Consider the following 23,346-nt stretch of genomic DNA (forward strand, 5'->3'; position numbering starts at 1 on the left):
TGGTTTCAACACAACAGGATTTGCCAAAAGGAAAGTGGTTCTGTTGTGAGGATTGTAGTAGGATTCATGCTGCTTTGGAGAAGTTGGTTCGTCGTGGATCAGAGAAGCTTCCAGATTCACTCTTGGATGTTATAAAGAGGAAGCATGAGGAAAAAGATTTGAATAGTGCTGATCTTGATGTACAATGGAGGGTTCTTAGTGGAAAAATTACTTCACCAGACAGCAGATTGCTGCTTTCGAAAGCTGTAGCTATCTTTCATGTAAGTTTCCATCCATAGCGGATCAATTAAGTATTTGTGCTTCCGAAAGACGCAATATTTTCTATATCTGTTGCTCTGACATGTGAATATTTGACTGTGCTGAATTAAGTACATAATATTTTCTCACCTGTTTCTCTTATATGTGAGTCTTTGGCAGTTTGAATCGTGATATTTTGGAACATCCATTGTAAGTTGTTGCGAAATTCAACCATTAGAAATATCTCTCATACTGCATCATGTGTGAGAATGAGGATTGCTTTTGCAATTTTCTGAAATGGTTACTTACAGACAGACACAACACCAATTTCTGCATTGTTCTACTCTCTTGTTAAACCATATGAGTTTAAGTTTCTATGTATCGTTGGGATGTGTAGAACAAGTTGTTAAGTTTGCCTTTCGTTTTTTACAGTAACAGAAAATGCTTGATTCTTACATCTAAGTTACCTTTGATGCCATACGTGTGGACAGAATCAGAATATTGTCTGCCCTAATATTCTTGAACAAATAGATCTGGGGATTAAATTGTTGTAATGTGTCCTTGGATAAATGGACGTGATGGCTTGGAGAGGAGCAAAAGGCTTTCTGTAGGAAAGTAATATCGGCAAATATGGATGTGGGGATAGGGTTTAAGATGGTGTTAGGCTTTTTAGATGTTTCGTCATCGGTCCATGATGTTCCCTTTTTTTTGACATTAAACAAAATGAAAACAAAAACATTATTTTTGTATGCCTGTTAAAGGCTTTGGTAACATATTATCTTTGTGGTGGGAGTTGGAGTCCTAGATGATAGGCTTTGGCTTAAGAAAAGAAAAAGAACTTTGGTGTTAGTTTGAATTTACAGGGAATCTTATGAAAGGAGAAATTGGTCATTTAGTTGATGTTTTTTGGGTAAGTCAGCTGTGTTAGAGATATGTTTCATGTTATTTCATTTTATTCTTTTTACCTGAATGAAGGATTCTTTTGACATTTGATATTTGTAACATATGGAGAGTGGTTATATTGTCTTTTTATCATTTTTTTTCCACTTTTTCAATTGGTTTAGTTGTGTAGGTACAATTAGTGATCATTTTCATCATCATAGCCTTGTCCCAACCATTTGGGGTTAGCTTCATGAGTCCTATTTCACCAATCATTTGAAAAGGAATTCTCATGATTGCTTGTTAAAAGTTCAATGACTTGATGCTTGCATGGCATCTAACCTCATCTATTGGCCAATTGGCACATAGCACCATGTGGAGTTTTGTGCAATGAGAACAATCAATCTTAGTTGCATGATCCCTGGTTGCCGCTTCCGCTTCGAATCGTGCCTTAGCTCATCCATCCTAGCTTGTTTATACTGAAAACATTTTGAAACAATCACTTGCCTGCTCTCGCACGCGAATTTGTTGCCACTTCGCGTCACACTTAGTGCAACTATATAATCAATGAGGACAAATTCTTTCAAGCTCTTGCGGAATCAGGCCAAGCAAGACAAAATGCCAAGTCTTCTCAATCTACCTTGTGTAGAATGGTGCAATCTAGTAGTTGAGTCAACGAGATCTCAACACCCGAATTGCAAAGAAATGAACATGTATACACTAGCGAGAAATATTTGATTGGAGAGGGAGAAATAACTCTAGCATCTTCTTCTGAAACTTTTGAAGGTTACTAATCATCCTCTTTTTGCAGATGTTTGTGTTCTCCTTGAGATCCTTATCTTCTGTTTTTTTGAGGGGTTAGAATGGTCTAAATTTACATCCCCAAACGAGTTCTTGTTCTAACACTTTTAGGACATTTTTGAGCCGCTTCAGCTTGGAAAAGAATCTAAATATGGGGCCTGCGCTGTAGTAGCCGGAACACGTTGTATTTCAGCCACTGCCTGTTCACCTTCCCTTACCCTTTCCCCTGCATGTGTATATGTTCATTGCTAAGTGGCCAAAACCCATAACAAGAGTTTCATTCGAGCTTCGGGATGGATTGTGCAAGGAATAACAATAAGCTATTCAGGAAGGTATGGGAGGCAATGATTGGGAACCACCGGGGAGCCGGATGATAAGCTGGAAGCTGACCTGTCTTCAACCCCAAATGAATTCTTGTTCCGACGCTTTTAGGACATTTTTGAGCCGCTTCAGCTTGGAAAAGAATCTAAATATGGGGCCTCTACTGTTAGCTGGACTATGTTGTATTTCAGTGACTACCTGTTCGTTTTGAACATCTTCGGTGCCGATAACAGTCCAATGGATAACCAATGTCTTTTGGTTTCATATGGTCAGAAGTGTTTTCAACATTTTCTTCTTACCAAATTCACTTTAACTGTGGATTGATGTTCAGGGCATCAAAAAGAGCTATGTCCCAACTGTCCACAGTTAAAGCATGCAAAAAGAGTGCTATTTTGTCCCGTCTTGGGTTCACTAGCCCCTTGTCACAACTATATGCCCCTGGATTAGGATTTGACTTTGTTGTTGAATATTGGCTCAACGTCCTTCGACCTATGGGAGGTCTTGTGATCACCTATGTTCGAAGTTAGATGATGCCCCATTACCGATTGACTATTCTTGTGGGGCACCAAATCATCTCCTAAGTCTCTTTTTAATTATCAGATTAGCTTTTATGCAAATGTGTATGCATCTAACATCTTAAATACGTTTTAGAAAGCTGATTCATTTCTTATATCCAGGTTAAGACCATTAAGATATCTTAATTTTTTTTGGTTTTCATACTCATGAAACCTTGCTCATGATGTCAAGTTATGGAATTCCTCAGTATATTCATTCACCAATTTATTCTCTTGACGTGATTGTGACATTTCAATAGAGGTCATTGGTAGAAACCTTTGTTTTAATTTCCTTTACTTCTTTTTTGAAGAATTTACTTTTTTCACACTTAATGGATTTGTTCAGCTTGGAGATTGTCTCACCATGTTAACGCATGATTGGGAAACTTCATTGCCGCTAATTTAACTCTCTGATTGTTTGCAATTTTTTTTTTTTTTTTTTTTTTTTTGTACTCGAACACTCTTTCCACTTTGCTTAGCCAATCGATAAAGTCATCAACACACAAATAGCCATGGAATTTTAGAATTTCTACCTTAATTCTGAGCTCTTAGTCACAACACAACAATCAAAGGATTTAATCATTAGTGTCCTCACAAGTCGAGATCGTCTGTTGTTTTATAGAACCTAGGTAGGGACCAATGTTGTCAAAAGCAATCGCATAATTGGATAATTCCATCAATATGGCATATGCGATGGGCACATATGCTATATGGACGGCATTATACGATCGCATGTCGCATATGTGATTATGCGATCGCTTAATGGCATATGTGATCGCATACTTTCCATATTTCCTATATATATATATATTTTAAAATTTTCAAAAAAAAAAAAAACAAAGGTTGTGCCATCGCATAGGATTGCTTATGCCATTTGACAACATTGGTAGGGACCTTCCACTTCGTGTGCATGTGCTTTAAGTTTATTCTTTGGATTTCCTCCATGTTGGAGCTCCCTAACTAGATTAGCAAGATTTCCTATCATATGTGTGAGTTGATCTACTTGCTCTGTGAGTGCCCGGATCAATTGAGTTACTTGTGTAAACTATTCTTGTGTTACCCTCTCCGAAGCTGTTTGGAGATGATGTAGAATCGAAAATCCTCATTAATGACCTGCTTGGATGCCAAAATGGTGCATCCCAGTTATCGAGTCAATGAGATCTCGACACTTAAATTGCACATAAATATGTATATACTCACAAGAAACATTTGTATAGAGGGATAAATAAATGATGCAGGACAATTAACCACTTGCTCTAAAAGCTCGAACTGATAGAGCATGGAGAATTAATCCCTTTATCTTATAGCCCAGGCCTCACATCACATGGGTTAGGACCTCGGCCGAACCCCCCTCGTGGGCCCCACATCACATGGGTACCACTTCACATGAGCCACCTGTCTCACACGGGTGGGGCCCGCCTCACATGGGCTGCCCACCTCGAGTGTGTCCCCACATCCCACAGGCTACCCCACTCAAGCCCATTGTGAAAATGCCCTTGCGTTAATAAATTTATTAATATTCATACTTCTTCTCTTTCAATATTGAAGAACTCTCACAACTTAGAAAATGTGGATTCCTAGCTTACACCACCCCCTTTTATAGACTCTAATCCGTATGTATCTTTTATGAAAATCCTCCTTGAATGGCAAAATGTCATCTTTGACATTTAGGCCCTAAATCTTGCCTCAAACAACTCTCAATCAGGACATGCTAGCCCCAATGGTGGGCCATTGGTCGGCATCGTTGAAGCAAAGAACACAATTCTTAGGTTCTTTTACCCATCTCGTTTTTTCTTCCTAACATTTCTCCTCATATTCATCATGTATTGTCCTAATCATTTTATATTTCGAAAAAACAACTCCCAATCTTTTTCTTCCTATACAAAACTCTTATGACCCGAAAGGTCTCTTGATGCTGCTATGATTGTATTTCTATATGACAGTCCTCAAAAGATCCCTATGTTGTAGTTTTTGGGTTTTTCCAATGACATCATCATGATTTTATGTTGACAATTGACATTGTCATAGGTTTGAAAAAATAGGGTCTAGGTTTGTGCAATAAACACATTAAGTGCGTCACATTTTTATTGGCAAGTTTTTAGAGGTATTAATTGAATTTTTAGGGTGCTTGAATTGGTTTTGGCAAACCCACTTTAAGGGGGAAAACATGTGGCCTGTGGGACTTTTACTGTCTAATTTGATATTAGATAATATTCATTAGATAGGATTTTAAGTAGGACTTCAATTTTTTGGGGATCTGCAAATACTTCATATTATAATTTTTTTTTTTTAATTTTTTTTTCTGGAATTTTATATGTGCTGCTACTTTAAATCTCTCTTCAGATTTTCTTTGAGGCATGGGGTACTTTACTTTTTGTTTGTTTGATTTTCCTTTTCCTTTTCCATTTCCATTCATTTTCATGTTTATCTAGTCCTAATTGCAGGAAGCTTTATCTAGTCCTAATTGCAGGAAGCTTTGGCCCAGATGCTGGCTTTGCTTCTTTCTTGGCTGGATTTTGTACTGGTAAAGTTTTACAATTGACATTCCTTAATCCAGCACCTGGATCTGTTGCTGATTCCCCTCAAACTTTGTGCAATGAAGGGGAATTTGTTGCATGCATCATCTGGGCCACGCCAATATTCACAATATTCACCTTTTATCTTAGCGTGAATCTCATTCGAACTGTCTAGGGGCCAAGATTTTTACTGGTTTGCTCGAGGTAGTCATCCTTGACCCTTGAGGATCGTGCTTATCGCTGAACGATTGGCCAATGGACCCCATTTTGAGCAAGAAACATCTAAGGTGGATTCAACGATCTGCAATTTTTGCTGTTTTGGGTTTCTTGAACCTGTTAAATGCAACAACGGAGGTTACCATAAGCACCCTAGGATCTAATTTCAAGCCCAATGGACTCCATGACACAACAAATTGTCCAAATCGTATTGAGAAACTTCCGACCCACTTTTGGGGGGATCAAATGGTGTCAAAACAATGTGAAATTAGTCTTGTTTGAAAGCTTATCAAGTTGACTTTCCAGCAAGCTAAAAAATGCGCAAATCTAACACTGTATGAGCTAAATAGGTCTTTTTTAGTGGACGATTGTAAGAAGGTAGTAGTTATTGAAAATAGCGATGTCCGTAAGCATCTCCCATCAAAATTGCTGATGTTCCCTTGTTTCATTCAAATTCATGCAATGCCCATAGGACATGTCACAACATGGATGGCCGAAGAATGCTTTTGGACAACACATGAAGACTCCACATACCCAAAATAGGAGCTAGCTTGCATTTTCTTTTCCTCTTCACTTAACTGCTTGCTTGATTGTGGTGATTTTTATTTTTATTTTTTCTTTCTGTTTTTTGGTTGAGAATTTTGCAGCATGGTGTTCATTAATTATTGGGTTTTAAAAATATTTTATGATTGGATTTCTTTGATATTTTGTTTATAAACAAAGGCTCCTCATGCTGGAGGATGGTTGGTTGATTTTGACAAAATTGTTTTTTTTCCCCCCTTTGTGAAAGATTGAGAGTGCTCTTCAATCCATTGACAGAGGGAGGGATGTTTCAGTTCCTTGATTATCCAAGTGATGCTCTCATTTATGGCTATATCTGTGAGAATATTAATGAATCTGATTTACGGTTATACTTATGAAAATATCAACATCCCTCGTTGGCGGTTATATTTTGAGAATATCAATGTTGGTGTGTAAGCTCTTGTTCTTTTGGTTTTTTGTTCTCCCTTCATTGATTTGCTCTCATAGTGCCGAAATCTGGTCCAATCCCTTGTTGATTTGTCGTGTAGTTGCAGCATTCCTTTATCCATCGGCGACCTCTATCGTTGATTCTTCAACATCATCACAGACGCCCATGCATGTCGCCTCAACGATATTAGAATTGATCCAACCATAAGAGCTGTAAGGAAGCACTTCAGAGACCCTAAAAAAAAGTTAACTAAGGGCCTCAAGAAAGTAAAATTAATGCTGCTTTTTTTGGGATCTACTAGTGATGTTGCATGATATGTGCAGATGTCCACACAGGATCCACATGTATTTGTTGCGCATTGTCACAAGATACATCGCTGTTTATTTTTTTAAGGGGGTTCTAGGCATTAATAGAATTTTTAGAAGTGTTTCAATTGGTTTGGGACAGTCTACTTTATTGAAAAACACTTGGAACTGTTGGGACTGTCTACTTTCTAAATGGAATAGGTATAGTAGTTGGGTTGTACGGGAATTGCTTTGACTGGTCAGGGATGAGATTAAATATTATTCAATGGCTGGGATTTAAGATCTCATTTCTCTTGTTTTGTATATGTTCAATCTATCTTATATAGTATCAGTCTTCAATTTAATGGTTACTCAATCTCCTGTTTGGTTTGCTTTCCTTCTCTATTCATTTTCTTTGCACAATTGTGATTTGGCTTGAGAAGTTTTGCTAACGGGATGCTTTGTTTATGCAAATCAGCCACTGCCCACTAGGTTGCTGGATCATCCTCTCTCTTTTCCTTTCTTTTCAAAATGGAACTAGTAAACCCTAATTGTTGCTCCTTAACCCTAACTGTAGTTCATTTTCTTTTCTATTCCTATTCTTTCAATTCTGTGAGCCTTCTCTCTCTCTCTCTCTATCTATCTATCCATCCATCCATCTATCTATCTCACATGCCCTTGTAAAATACAAACATCTGGTAAGGCTCCTTTGTAACTCAATTAAAATTTTCATGAATGCATATTCTGACCAACTTCTTAGTTGGCTCGATTCCATCCTAAAATGAAGTTATGGCTCCAGATCCTTGAACTATGTACTATCAAAGTTGTTCAGGATTCGTTATAGAAGACACTTTCAAATCTTTGAAGAAAACATTATGCTGCTTCTTTTGAAAGTTTAATATTTTCTGTTTATGAAAGTTGGCATTTTTAAGAACAAAAGAGAAACCTGCATGAAGGGGAAAAAGAATTCACAACATAAACGGACTTTAGTCTTGATATGATGTTGCAGATTTCATCCAAGTTAAAGGCAACTTCCACAAATTGAAATGTTTTGTGGTTAAGATCATTCCATGGGATCCATTGGGTTAGACTCTATGTTATTTATTGCGAGATAATTCCCATTGCATATTATCCTAGTACTGTGTATGGTCCTCACATTGTATTTATTGTGGTTGTAGCTTGGGTTCTTCAATAAAATTGCCTCACCTTTTAAAGTTAAAAAATAGCAATAAAATTATTGATAGGTTTTACAACAGCAATTGAACATTTGGATAATTTTAAAGGACTAATCAATTTGCTGCTATTCAACTTTCCCTATTAGACTCAGACAAGGTTGTCTTCTCACTGGTGTCTATGACACGCTCATTGTTGTCATTTTCTGTTCTGTCCTTTTCACCCCTGCATGAAGCCATATTTGGGATTTTGTCAGACTCACTGTTCATGTCACCCCTTGATCTTATGTCTTCTTTTTGTTACTTTGGTAGTACTTCATGGCCACGAGCATGGTGTTGGACCAGGTGCTTTTCAGAATCAACATTGTGCTCTTTGCCACCTTTATTACTGAACCCTTCAGACATAAAAGACTAGCACTACCAATAAGGTTGTTTAATCTCTTATGTTACTTGGGGAGACAGTACTCTGGCCGTTGGATACTATCTGCTTGGTAGTGCTTATTTTGATCTCACCGCCTTCTCATGTTATATGTTGGATTTAGTTCTTCAGCTATGAGAACTACTGTAGTGGGAAGTCTTTCTATGACTTATTGTTCTTCCTTTTATTTTATGCTTTTTTTTTTTGATGGGGACATCATGCGCACAAGCACGCCTCTCCTACGCACGTACGCAAGGAGGAGGAGGGCCCCACCATCGATCTGGATCGATGACGACGTCCAGGGAGTCTTTTAGTTAGAGGACTGTTCGTTGGAGTGGACCCGATAGTCATGTGAATCCCACCATGGGTTCTCATAATCGCGACCCATTATTCTAATTAATCTAGTATTTTGGGTTTTGCTTATTATTGTTATTTGGAATATCATGGACGGTTTAGATTGCTTTGATTAGTTGTTATTTTTTATTACTTCGTCTCCAAGTAATAGGTTGCGCACATGGTGTTGGTTTTGGTGTATAAGGTTTTATTATAAATAGGCACCCCTTGTAGTCTTTTCTTTTTTCTCATTGAAGATGAATAAAATTTCTGCGTCTTTTTTTCTGCTCTTCTGAGTTTCTGAGTTGTGGAAATCCAATTGGGTGTGAAACCCTCTCTTCTTCGAAGGGCTGACTATCGTGGTGCGAAGCTACACTCATCTTGCCCTCACATTCTACCATCCATATTTCTCCTCCTACAACCATCCCACCTGCAAATCCATCAGTATTTTGCAGACGTTTCTCTTGTACGGTAGATTTCTGGAATTTGGCCCTGCAAGAGGGCTGGAACTTCGGCGGAGCTCTATGCACAGACCATATATCGGATCGACCCAAAATTCGGGGGTTTTGGGGTCCACCCCTGGCCGACCAGACTCAAGGAGTTGCTTTCTGGGTTCGTGGACCCCACGCACGAGCGGACAGGCTCCCGTGCATGTGCGTCAGGTTAGGCCTGCTGTCCACACACGTGGACTGTCGTCAGGTCCCATCTTTCCCCTCTTTCATTCCTCTCCTACTTAATTTCCCTAACCCTAACCCTAGATTGCATTAAATTCCAATTTATTTGCATTTTTTTCCTAACCTTAGGGTTCTCCGAATTGACACCTGTGAATCCCTTGGATTGGGGAAATATTTCTGTGCCCGTGTGGATGAATTTACTTTCTTTTGAGTACTTTTTGGTCTATAACTTTGATTGATCCAGCCCTAGCATGTGTAGGCCTGGGCCTGCATAGATTTCTCTTGATTGAGTACTTGAACTTTTGTGTGGGATGTGGAATTTTGTGTAACTGTTTCTGAACTAGTGTGATCTAAAGCCTGAAAATCTTGCACATCGTACTTGAATTTCATGTCCTGCATCATTTTTGCTGACAATGCCCTTTGGAAAACAAAGGATTTGCTCTCTGCTATTTAATGATGTTTTTGTGTAGGGTTTGTTATACTTTGTTTCTTGAAAGGAATTTGATGCTTGTGCGAAATCAAGAAGAACATCAGTGGATGTGATTAATTATTCTTGTTTTGCATCATTTTGTTAGGACTGCTTTGATCCAATAGTTGATTCAGCATTAGGCCGAGACCGAGACCTAATTCCTGCCATGGTTTATGGGTGAGGAAAAATCTCTTTCTACTCATGTCATGAATAAGGGCCACTTGTTTCATTTACATTACAACCAAGTTTGTTAAATCAACTTAACTTTTCTATGGTTAATGTTTTACAGAAGGAACGTGCGAGACCAAGAATTTGGAGGGATCTATTGTGCAATATTGACTGTGAAGTAAGAATTATTTGCTTAAATGTCCAATCTGTTAGTTTCTGTAGTTAGGTTATATAATCACGAGCTTTATTCTGGATTTGGAATTGCCTATGCAGCTCATCTATCGTATCAGCTGGAATTTTGCGAATTTTTGGAAAGGAAGTTGCAGAACTACCATTAGTTGCCACAAGTAAAGAAAACCAAGGGCAGGTGAGGCTATTTAAACTGCTTTTGATAACATTAGGGTGGCCTAGGTTGCTCAGGGCATGGATTTTGAATCAAGCAGGTTGCACATATTCATAATTCTGAATATGCTCCCCCAGGCCCATACGTTTCCCATCCTAAACACCATGTTGTTCCTGTATCGTTCTTTTCCCAAATCTAACGACCTATTCCAAAGCCAACCATTCAACTCGTATAGATGCTTCTAGAAAGATCATTGTTGCTTTGCATTTGAAGTCTACAGCTGTGGTGAACTTCATCAATACAGTATTTTATGGAATAAATTTGTGATTCATGTTTTGAAGATAGACTGGCCATGTGTTTTTCTTAGTGGTCCATTGACCCAAATGCTATAGCTTGTGACTAAACAAACTTTTGAGATTTGTTTCCTTTTGAATAATATATGCATTTCCTCGTGTAGTTTTCAGAGGTCCTTTTTCATTTTAATGTCTTTTGGCTGCGATATGTTTCTGATGTAGCCAACAGGCTCCATCTCTTATATTCGAAGCCTAAAACCTTGGAGGGGTAGAAAGAATGAATTCTAAACACTTGGGTGATTTGGGAGTCATATCTATATACTAGTGTGCATTGAGCCTTCTAGGCTAAACAACCCAAGTGATTAACAAAACTAATTGTTTTGTCCTTAATGCATGAAATAGAGGGTGGTCTTTTAGCTAAATAGACTTTTTGATAGTCCCGATATGTTCTTGAATAACTGTACATAAACAAGCAAAGGTAAGTCGCCATCATCAACTTGTTTGAGTTTGCACAATATATCAAGGGGTAGGCCGTAGCCCGACTATCACAAGATTTTGGGCTATAACATTGCATTCCACAATTCTCATTAAGCCCTCTTTTTTTTGACCTGGTTCCTTACTCTTGCTCCGGTGGTAGACTCTTGGGAGTTTCAACACCTGGTCAAGGGTTTGAGTACCCATAGGTGGTGAAATTCTACTATGGCGTGAGTGTGTAGGGGGGTGTATGTGTGCATGTGTAAAAAAAAAGGCCCTTTTTTTTTTTACTCCACATGGGGATTTAATATCTTCGTTCGGGTTTCTCTATAGCCTTAATGGACCTGAAGAAGATAACCCATCTCCAATTGCTTCGAACATGGAATGGTCCCCTTCATTGCTAGAGTATGGATGTTTGATTGAGGAGCTAGAGGACATTGATGTTTGCTTGCATTATCTACTTAATTTGGGGCTCATGACGAGATAAAATATCGCGTCAAGTATTCAGGAGGAAGGGCGGGAAGAAGGAAATTATGTGATATGAAGTCTTATGTTGTTGTAATGTGAGGGGAAAGAACATGCCGTTGCTTGAGGAGGGTGAAACAACTTGGACATTTGCCCTACTATTCCTGATTAGGCCATTGCTCGCGGGGTCTTTAATTCCTAGTGTGGTCAATCAACTACAAGAAATCTCTTGCTGCTCCCCAAAATCTTGTCAAGTTATCATTCCCTTTTGGTTGACTCTGTAGAAGTTACCAGGAGCTAAGAGAGTTGTCTGAATCTCCCAAATTCTTGGGATAGTGTTCTGCCTAATTCTAGGACAATTGCAATGTTGGACAAACAATAAAGAAAACTGGTCAGTTAGGAGATAAACTTGGGTATGTTGCTAGAAGTTGAAGTCCTTGTTTGTGTTTGTGGAGGATCCAGATGGTAAACTAGTTTTTATGAGAATGCGAAGGGACATAGATAAAGTCAAAATATCTCATGTTCAATTGACAAAAGGAAGAGCACGAAAGAGGAATTTTGTACTAAAATCAGGAGAGTTGGAAAAAAACCCACTTTGTGTTCTTAATAAAGATGCTTTCATGGAATACAAGTGGTGTGGGGGTCTAAATATGAAAAGTCCATTAAGGAGTTGGTAAAAAAAATACTAAGTCTATCAGAGAGAGAGAGAGAGAGAGAGAGAGAACACAAGGTTAGAGATCGATGGCTGGTGATTGAAGGAGAAATCAGAGATGATAACAAAATCCTTTTGGTAGGACCACATGGTGAAGGCATAGTTATCGCAGCTTGAAAGAGATGATTTTGGTTTTTTTTGGGGGGGGGGGGGAGTGGAGCATGGCATATGTTTTCGATAGCGATAATATTCTCAAAGGAGGAAGGCCCTCATCCAAATACAACGTGAGACATCCTGCGGATTGATCTGAATCAACTCGTAAATCCAGAGAAGGTTGGGATAATCCTATTTCAAAAAACCTATGGGAGGTGCTTCATACTATCCTATAGAGCTACCTAAAGACGAAAGGAGAGGACTCGATATCCATTTTGATGGTGGTCATTGTGGAATTTTGGGAAAAAGCTCTGTCTCTTTCAGCTTCCTAGCCATCTCGGCAGAACGATGGTTGGACCTTGATGGCCAAAAAGAAATCTGCAAAATCCAGGAAGCTAGTTCCAACTTTCAATCCTTGTTCGTGTCTAATATTTCACTAGACTGAGATGAATACATGATTTCTAGAGTCTTCCTTAAGATGGGTGAGATTAAGGAAATAGTCATCCCCAGAAGCATGGCTCCTCTGATCCTAGAGATTTTGCATTTGTTTACTTGTGTTCCCTTGAAGTTTCATCGAAAGCCATCTCTTGCCTTCATCTAATGGAAGGCGAATCTCTGTTCAGATGTCCTGCTTTAGCCCCCTTCTAGAGCATCAATAGACTTTCTCAGGGAAAAGGCTTTTGGAATTCCTTCGAGACACGTAAGATGGACAGCCGTACCTTCAATGAGGTGTTGGAGGGACGACAATCTAGATCCTCCTCGTCTGGCGGCTCCACTTGGTCGGCGTCAAAAGATTAAATCCTCAGTAGGGTCGAAAATCTTGATGGATGAATCTCTCATTGTCCAAGCTTCGGCCTCCTATGTCCGGTCAAATGCTGACAAGGAGCTTCGCTAGTCGACGCCAAGAGATGGTTAGAAATGTCCTTCCAACTCGACGAGGGGAACTTCAGTCTAAAGCCTTTGGGAGATTTTAAGGTACTCCACAATCACGGACCTAAGGTAAGTTCGGAACCCTTTCTTAATATGAAAGCTATGAAACAAAATGGCCCAGTGACCTTCATATGTAAATGGGAGAACTTTTCTTTTTTCGGTATCATTGTTAATTGGTATCACTTCAAAGGCGTTTTGTTGGAGCTATGGCATCTTAAATTCCTCTTGGCTTTGGGGTCTTACATACGTGAAGTCTTCCAATTTGACCCAGTAGCAGAGTCTGGTTGGGAGTTGCATTTAACCATATTACATATTCGAAAGAGGAGTTTAAATCCTACAGTTTCAGAGATTCTAATAGTAATCTCTATTTGGTTGGAAATCTCATCCTCTTTGGCGACTGATTTCCAAGGAGTTGGTTAACCAGGGAGCTCTATCAAAGAAGGCAGGCGGTTTGCTGGTTACTCATGCGGAGCACTGCAATCCAGCCATCCAGTTGGGGAAGAGAGAGAGAGAGAGAGAGAGAGAGAGAGAGAGAGAGAGAGAGAGACTCTTGAGTCTTGTTTCTTTAAGTTGAATCTTGAATGTTGTAGTTATAGCTTAGCTTATAGCCTATACTTGTACACTTACAGTTGTAGATGTTTGGTTTGACATTTGAGTTAACAAAAAATAAAACATACTTGAAACTTGAAAAGAGAACGTAAATAATAGATAATGTAGAGATTGGAGAATGAAATAGAATGAGAGAGTTGTATGATTATCTTCTTGAGGGCTTCAATTTTGATTCTTGAATGATCTTTGCAAACTTCTCTTCGTAGGAGCTTGTAGAGACTAGAGATATTAGGCTTTGAATGCACGGGGGGGGGGGGGGGAGAGAGAGAGAGAGCAGAGTTTGGAATGAATAATGTTGCAAATGGGGGAATTAAGTGCCTCTTTATAGGCAAAAACAAAGAATTTGTATAAATTAATAAATAATTTGCCAATAGTTAGATTACTGACTGTAGGCCAATATACAATTGCATATTCTTGCATATGTGGCATATGTGCTCTCATATGTTATCTCTATAGCTTAAGGAGCTTTCTTAGCTAACATGCATATGTTAGATTGTGCATTGTTAACTCATGAATGTATTGATTTTTGCAACAGAGAAGGTCTAGGGGATTTGGTTTGTAAATTAGATATCAAAATAGTTTTTGATCATGTTGATTGTGGTTTCTTAGATTATATGTTGGCTAGATTTGGCTTTGGCCAGAAATGGAGGAGTTGGATTAGTGGTTGTCTATCCTCGTACTCTTTTTCAGTTCTAGTTAATGGATCCCCCAATGGATTTTTATATTTTTAAAATCTTCTAGGGTACTAAGGCAAGGTGATCCCCTTTTGCTCCTTCCTTTTTGTGATTGCTTCCAACGGCTTGTGTAGGATGCTGCGGAGAGGGGAATTAATTGGGTTGTTCAACAAAAGTAGTGTGTTCTTAATGTAGATTATCTTTAAGCAACGAAGGACCATTAAGGATTTTAAAAAAGATCTAATTGAAAATGGATGAGATAGATTCAAAGGTTGGAAATTTATTTATTTATTTTAAAAAAAAAATCTATATTCGGTTAAAGCCATTAATCATCCCCTTCTTGAGTGTATTTCCTTCCAATTTTCTTTGCTGTGAGTTTGGTTCTAATGATAATTGAAAATGAACTCAAAGTGGTGGTCATGGATGGGAGGTTGCGCTCTTGGTTCCATCAAGTTCACTTTGGCCTTCCATTATATGTGTTGGAGGTTGCCCTCCCACATCTTTTCAATCAAATGTTGCAGGACATTTAACCACTTGCTCTAAAAGCTCGAATTGTTAGAGCATGACAAATCATTCCCTTTATCTCATAGCCCAGGCCCCACATCTCATGGGTTAGGACCTCGGCTGAACCCCCATCGTGGGCACCAAATTACATATGGGTACCGCCTCACACGAGCCACCCGCCTCACATGGGTGGGGCCCGCCTCACACAAGCCGCCCACCTCGAGTGTGCCCCTGCATCCCACAAGCAACTTCACTCGAGGCCGGTGTGAAAATGCCCCTGCATTAATCACTCCCAGTGATGAGTCTCGAACACGAGACCTTCTGCTCTAATGCCAATTTGATGCAGGACAATTAACCACTTGCTCTAAAAGCTCGAACTGTTAGAGCATGGCGAATCAATCTCTTTATCTCATAGCCCAAGCCCCACATCTCATGCGTTAGGACCTCGATTGAGCCCCCTTGGTGGGCCCCAAATCACATAGGTACCGCCTCACACGAGCCACCCGCCTCACATGGGCTGCCCACCCTGAGTGTGCCCTTGCATCCCATAGGCAACCTCGCTCGAGCCTGGTGTGAAAATGCCCTTGCATTATCAAAACTACGTCACATGCAAACTCCATACACCATGGGATCTCTTCTTGCAAATGCTGTTAATACATCCTTGGTGCAAGCCTACAATAATTGGGAACTCACTTCTCTCCACTAATGGTCTTTATGTTTGTTAACACTCCCTCGTACATATCCTTAATCTTGTTAATACATCCTCTTGAAACCCCTTTATTTCCCAACACCTACATATTAGCTCTCTCGTTACCCTATCATATGCTTTTTCTGAGTCAATAAAGAGCATATGGAGATCCTTCTTCTCCCTACATTTCTCCATCTATTGTCTAAGTAGGAAAATAACTTTAGTAATAAACCTCCTTGGCATGAAACCAAATTGATTTTCTGATACATTCGTCTCATACCTTTATCTGCTTGATCACTCTATCCCAAAGTTTGTGCTTTTGTCTTTCTTAAAGCTTCATTTACTTTAGAGATCCTAATCCTACAAAAATATTTATGGATTGTGACACCATTTGAGTTTATGGTTCGTTCAATCCCTGTGCCCTCAGAGTGATTGTCATTTAACAAGTTATCCTGTGGGGAAAAAGTTATACTAGAAAGATATTGCCAAGAAATTGTTAAATTTTTGCTCAATTAACTTTGTGGAAAGTTTCTATAAAGTCCATGTAGAAAGGCTAAAATGGTAAGACGAATATTATTTTCCCCTATGGAGGTTCTTTTGTAAGAGACAAATTTCGGTTAGCATTCTTGTAGTGAATGAGTTTATTGATTTAATTTAAGGTCCTAAATATCTCATGTGCAAAGTGGATATTAAAGAACTTGCGACAGGGTTGAATGAGCTTTGGCGCTAACTGGATAAATTGCATTGAGTGTTGCATTTCATTGGCCTGCTTTTAAATCCTTATTAATGGTACCCCAAAAGGGTTCAAGCAAATCCTCTATCCCCCTTCCTCTTCTCTATCATTGTTAAAGAGTCCTCTTCGAGCTAATTAGTGCGGCCACAAGCACGGATGTCTACTCCAATTTCATTGTGTGCAACTTAGGGATTCCTATTTTGTTTTTTGCAGTTTGCTAGCTATCATGTTTCGTGAAGCCTCTTGCTTCCAATTGTGCCAATCAAGTCTGTCTTAAATTGCTTGGAGGTGACTTTTGGTTTTTGTGTTAATTTTGTTAAAGTACCATTGTGGGTGAATCTCATGAATCACATGTAGAATGATGAGTTACAATTTTTATGATTAATCTCAACCTTCCCATTGGTAGTTCCTCAATTGCAATGTGTGGGATTCTGATGATTGAGCAATTCAAGAGTAAGGTGGCATGATGGAAGAGATCCTCTCATTTCATCACCATCATTATCTAAGCCTTATACCAAGTAATTAGGGTTAGCTACATGAGTCCTTTTCTGCCATTCCTCTCTGTCAAGGGCCATGACTTCAGTTAAACCATAGGTCATCAAGTCTTTTCTTACCACCTCTGCTCGCATCCTTTTGGGCCTTCCCCTTGCCCTTTTAGAGCGTTGAACTTGTACCAACTCACATCTTCTAACTGACTCAATTCTTGTTCTACATTGAATTATAGCTCTCATTTGGAGCTCATATTAGTCAAACCAAGTTGACTCTATCCTTTTGGGCCTTCCCCTTGCCCTTTTAGAGTGTTGAACTTGTACCAACTCACATCTTCTAATTGACTCAATTCTTGTTCTACATTGAATTATAGCTCTCATTTGGAGGTCATATTAGTCAAACTAAGTTGACTCTATCTAACCCTCTCAATGTACTATTGATGCCTCTTCAATCGGCAATTGCCATAAATTCCACTGCAATTGGCATAGGGTCCCAAAGTGTTACAAAAGTTGTATAGGCATAGGGAGATTTTTGGAAAAGAACAAGGCATTGCTCGACAAATGGTGGTAGAGTTTTGGAGAAAACGCGAAGGAGTTGTGGCACATATTAACTACAGATTGAGTGATGAGAGGGTCACTTGTTATCAATACTTGTTTCTTTGTCATTTTCTCTTCTGTTTTAATCTTGTTAGTCATCTTCTCAAAAAGAGACCATAAAAGAAAAGGAAAAGGAAAAAGAAAAAAGAAAGAAGAAAGAAATCCCCTTTAAAATATCAATGAAAATGGCGAAGAAACTTGATGAATTCTGATATTTCTTGTGGCAAAGTCATATAGAAACACACGAGTATCATCTTGTGAGATGAGAAGAGGTCCAAAAATCGACATAAGAAAGGTGGTCCTAGCACCGGTTAAGTAGTTCAAAAGAATTAGTTGTTGATGGCTAGATGGGGGTGGAGGATTCAGAAAGAGGGAGAGGCTTTATGGTGACAAGCGATCGCATCAAAGTAAGATCAATTTGAAAGAAGTAGTGTTTAAAATGGCAAATAGTGTGGCGTTAACCCCTCTAAAGTGTGAGGCGTAAGCTACATATCATGTAGGGTAAGCTACATGTTACTTTTAGATTTGTAGTCAAGGTTGTGCTTGGTTCCTCCAATTCCATTATCTTGCACCAAATTAGACTAATTAATAATGAATTTAACAGAATTTCATGATATTTGCTACAACCAAACACAAGCTGAAGTAATATGAAAGGGCAATGTTACTTGCATTATTTTACTAAAAACATTGAAAGGATTAATTAATTTTAATTGAAAATAGAAAAAATGTAACAAATCATTGAAAACATTAATTGATTTTAATGTTGTAGTGAAAAATAACGTGTAATGTGAGTTACACAAGTCGTAGTGTGTAGCATAGTCAATGTAGCGTGTATTGTATGCAAATTATCATGTAGTGTTGGCTACATGCGACTTATGCTATTTTTATGAGCCATGTAGCGTTAAGGCTAAGCTACGCTATGTAGCGCAAGCTCCCACTACATATAGCATAGTTATTAAAAACATTGGAAAGAGGTTGGATCTGGGTATGGTCAATCAGGGAGGCAATTCCTTCAGAAAGTTATTTCAAGATTTTGAAGTTATTTTAGAGGCTCGGTCCAAAAAGTAAATTATATTTAAATTTTGTTTTGCGGTTAGAGGATTCGTATTTTTTAGCTAGATCTTTGGTTTAATAGGATTCCCCTTGTGTGTAGATACCCATGACTTAAATTCCATGGTGATTTGGACACCATTATTAAAGATTTCTATGAGATAGGAAAGGGAAAGACCATGCAGGTGGATTGTTTTTGTTGAAATTTGCAGGGCCATGAAATGCATATTGTGGCTGAGCTCCTTTACCTTCATAATGGGGCAAATATATTCCCTTTTAAGGAAGATGAGTGGGGGCACTATGTGCTAAAGTTCTCCTTTCGTCCAAGAATTTCCTCAAGAAGTAATGTTTGACGTCGTCCTAGAAACTCCTTATGGTGTGGGGATCTTGTGCACTACACTGGGTTGAGGTGTTTTGTTGGGTGATGACAACAAACAAGATTCTTACGACGGATACCTCCAAGAAGAAATTAGTCCCTTCGCAACATACGCTTCATGTGATGGATAGATGCAAAATTGAGCAATCATTTACATTTTCAGTCTGAATTTGCATATGCCATCTGGACTTCTTTGGGCTCTTGGAGATCTAGTGGGTTCTCATCTTTGCTTGAGATCCTAATTGATGGGCAGTTTAAAATGCCTTTAATGCCTAGAGGAAAGGTGCTATGCAGAACTCTCCTACTTGCAATGTTGTGGGGTCGTTGGAAAGAGAGGAAGATTGTTGAAGCGGCCATTTCAACCTTCAAGCAAGTTATAGTGAAAGTGAGAGTCTGTTTAATCAATTATGTCTTCAATTTTGAAGAATACAAAGGAGTTTCTAAATCGAAGATCATTAAAAATTGGTGGTTGGTCCTTGTCATGGCTTGGGTGCCTCTTCCCAAGGTCAATGCTTTGATGGGATTCTCGTGTTTAGATTCTTGTTGACTTATTTTCCATGGCAATTCAAAACACTCTTACTAAAGGTTTCTACGAGATTGTGGAATGTGGAGGGAAAGACCATTTACATTGAAATATTTAGGACCACGAATTTCATTTGGTAGTTGAGCTTCTTAACCTTCTCGGGGCCTGTTTGGAACATGGGATTAAATGGTATTGATTTGCATTAGGTGGAATTGACACCATTATTATGATTATATGTCTGGAAATGCCATGGTATTTTGAATACAATCCCACGTTTGGGATCAAAGTCTTCCTTTGGTAAAAACATTGTATTAAACCTACGTTTAGGGCACCACATAATTGTAATCAATGGATCATATTTCACAACTGATGCCGGTCACCTGTATGCATATGTAACTCGATTGTCGCGTCTAAAGGCACATATGGATGGACGGCATGGATAAAACACATGCATCAACGTGGGGCCTATAGATGTAGTGGATTTCGAAATTCACTAGAAATCCCATTGTCTCCTACTGGGACTAAATGATAGGATACATGGTCGAGTCGAGTCGGATTGTGTTAGGGCTGACCCGACTCGATCCAGTTTTGAAAAAGTCTTGACTCGAACTTGATTCGACTCAGTACCGAGTCTAGCATGCCTAACTAGATTCAAGTCTGGGTTTGGGCTGGATTGATCCGAACTGAGTCCGACCCGGTCAGAAATATTGGGTCGGATCGAGTTGGCACCAAGTCGGATGGGGCATTGGGCTAGGTTACTAACTTACCATGGCAAGGCTGCAACGGGGTCTTCTTTACATTGCAAGTTGCAACGTGCAAAAAATGCAACTAATCTCATAACACTAAATGGGAGAGAAAAGGTGAAGTGGTTGAAAAATGTAGGTTTGTTTCATACACATGATTTTGAATATTTGATCACTGAAACATAACAGATCCACTAGAGCTAGGCATTGAGTCGAGTGGGATTGAGTTAGGGTTAATCCTACCCGATCCTGTTTTGAAATCGAAAGTAAATAAACCATGTCCATAAAATGAACAAAGTAAATAAACACTGTTAAAAATGAAAAGTAAATTAACCACGTCTACATACAGACCAATAAAACTTTCATTAATTCAAATCCTTTGTATGATGAATGCCTTTGTGGCGTGTAACCTGCGTAACCTTGTCCATAATAGTAACCCCCTCCTTCGTCGCCAGAATCATCCTTTGGTTCTTTTTTTACGGCTTCAACTGCGGGAGAACTCTGGGCTGACTCTGAGCTAGAGGTGTCCAACAGATGGTTGTTTACCTTTGCTGAATTGAATGGTGGAAATGCTTCGATACTTGTTCACGACCTTACTTCCTGTACTAAAAGCAGATTCTGACGCCATGGTTGAAATTGGAATTGATAATATGTCTCATGCCATTAACGAGAACACAAGATATCGTGAATCACGAGCTTTCGACTTCCACCAGTCTAAAACATCAAATTCTTCTTTGTACTTTACAAGTGGCTCCTTGAGATAATGGTCAAGTTCTGTTTGGGTTGTATGCGCTTGAGTCTCAACTTATGCTATGAAAGACATGAAATCATCGATCATGTTTCGTTGTTCATCAACAGTAGAACTAAAACCCACTTCAGGAGTACTTGGGCCAGCGGTTGCAGTATTGTCTTTTGCGGTGCCGAAAGTTTGTTCATAGAAATTGTACAAATCATCAATTGTATCACGAATCTTATCGACCTCAGTGACACTCTTTTCACCATACAACTTATTAAAGATAAATATAACCATGAACATTTTGTATCGAGGATCAAGAACGACTGCAACAACCATTACCAGACTGCACTATGACAAATACTTATCAAACTATAACTGCATACCCATGGTCATTAATTGTAAAAAGTCCGGTCCACTACAACTTTTGTGCAGAACATCTTTTACCCTCCAAGGTTCTGGCAGAAATATTTGTTGTTAAAAATTTCTTTGTTGTGTCGTAAAAAACTGAAAGGAACTTGCGAATTAATTCAGCTTTTAACCAATCATCATTAGAAGGCAACCAGAGACACGCACTATCACGCTCCGCACAGTGAGAGAATGCATTTTTAAAAGCTATCGTTGAATCCAACATTTCAAAAGTTGAATTCCAACGTGTCATGACATCCAGTTTCATCGTTCTCTGAGATGACAAATTCAACTGTTTCACGATTTAATTCTATGTATATAATTGTGAAGGTAACCCCCGTATGTATTTCACACTCTCTTATGTTCTCGATCGTTGGCTCAATTGTTTTAAGGCCACCTTGTACAATCAAGTTTAGGATGTGGGCACAACACCTAACATGAAATATCTTTCCACTAAAATACAAGTCACCGGTGGCCATAAAATGGTTCTGCAAATTCGTTATCACGATATCATTTGCAAAGGCATTGTTTAAAGTTATTGAAGAGATTTTCTTCTCAATGCCCCACTCCACAAGATATCCGTAGATGCAATCTGAAATCATCAATCCAGTGTGACGATGTGCAAGATAACGAAAGTCTATAATTCTTTTGCAGAGCCTCCATTCGGCATCAACGTTGTGGATGGTTAGTGACATATACCCCTTTCGTTGATTGGATGTCGTCTACAAATCTGATGTCAAACTGATTCGGGAAATCAATTCTAACTGTCCTTTCAGCTTGAGCTTCTCGCTTGCATGCATCTTCATGCACACTCTCTTTATTGTTGTATGGGAGACCTTCTCATATCTGGGGTTAAGGCCTCTGGCTAATTCGACAAAAGGACTCTCTACCTTCCGAAATGGTCTTTCATTGGCAATAATAAACCTGGACATCAACTCATTCACATGGTTTCTGTTATACTTATAGATGGACAATGTACCTTACGACGGACCCACTAAAGATTGGGTAAATGAAAATGTCTGTTGCTTTGATGTCTGACTTTTCACCTTTTTATGACATTTCGAAATGTGTTTTTTTAGAATTGTGGTCAGCCCATCAACTTGTTTAGCGTATTGAACCTTGCAATACTTGAATTGTATCTTTATCGTGTCATTTTTCAGGTTTACTTCTTCAAAATCTTCCCACACTAGCGATCTTTGTTTTGCTTTTCCTGTAGTATGTGATTGTGAGGTACTAATATCAATGGACACCTCTTCATCTTTTAGACCTAATACTTCCATCTTCTAAGATCATCGGCGATGTAACTGAAAAACCGCCGGTTGTATAGAAAATTTCCTTACTAGCCATCAAATAGTTGAAAGATACTAAATCATATTAGCATTAGCACTCTAATGCCTTAAAGATTTATACTAAACCCTAAATTAGTCACCCATCCAAGGTTGGATGGATTGTAATATTTTCATATTCTCATTTAAACGCACACGCTGAAAAACCGACAACATCTCTCCATGTCTCTTTAGATAAGTTGATATTCCATTACATTCTGATGCCAAATATCTAAGCTATGTGAAGATATTTGACATGAGAAATGAAAAGGAAGAAACATATCCAGAGAGAAATGGGGAGATGGAGTGTAGATTAGGCATGAACATTTAAATACGTTATATGAAAGCATTCTATCTATTTAACCTTGAACTGTCCAAAATGAGACAATTTGAATGATTTCTATGCCACCAAAAACACACTATATCTATGTTCGGCTATATAAAAATCCTTAAATGGGCAACTAATTATCTAACTCACAATAATAAGCTGAGAAAAAAAATAATATAATCCATACATATTAAGCTAACTATTTATTGCACAATAATAAGCTAAGCAAAAAAGTAATGTAATCC

At 38.7% G+C, this 23,346-nt stretch overlaps 1 protein-coding gene across 2 annotated transcripts in view; it reads left to right on the forward strand.

Moving 5' to 3' along the window:
* The window catches only part of LOC131225332 (uncharacterized), a 46,145-nt gene that overhangs the window by 17,400 nt on the left and 5,399 nt on the right, over positions 1–23,346 (forward strand). For both annotated transcript variants that reach the window (XM_058220854.1, XM_058220855.1), the window contains exons 13-16: positions 18–260; positions 9,951–10,021; positions 10,134–10,190; positions 10,286–10,379. In XM_058220854.1, the coding sequence (XP_058076837.1) occupies positions 18–260; positions 9,951–10,021; positions 10,134–10,190; positions 10,286–10,379 (465 nt within the window). The remainder of the gene's footprint in view (positions 1–17; positions 261–9,950; positions 10,022–10,133; positions 10,191–10,285; positions 10,380–23,346) is intronic.

Source organism: Magnolia sinica, chromosome 14 (assembly GCF_029962835.1).
Source record: "Magnolia sinica isolate HGM2019 chromosome 14, MsV1, whole genome shotgun sequence".
In the NCBI taxonomy this organism is placed as follows: Eukaryota; Viridiplantae; Streptophyta; class Magnoliopsida; order Magnoliales; family Magnoliaceae; genus Magnolia; species Magnolia sinica.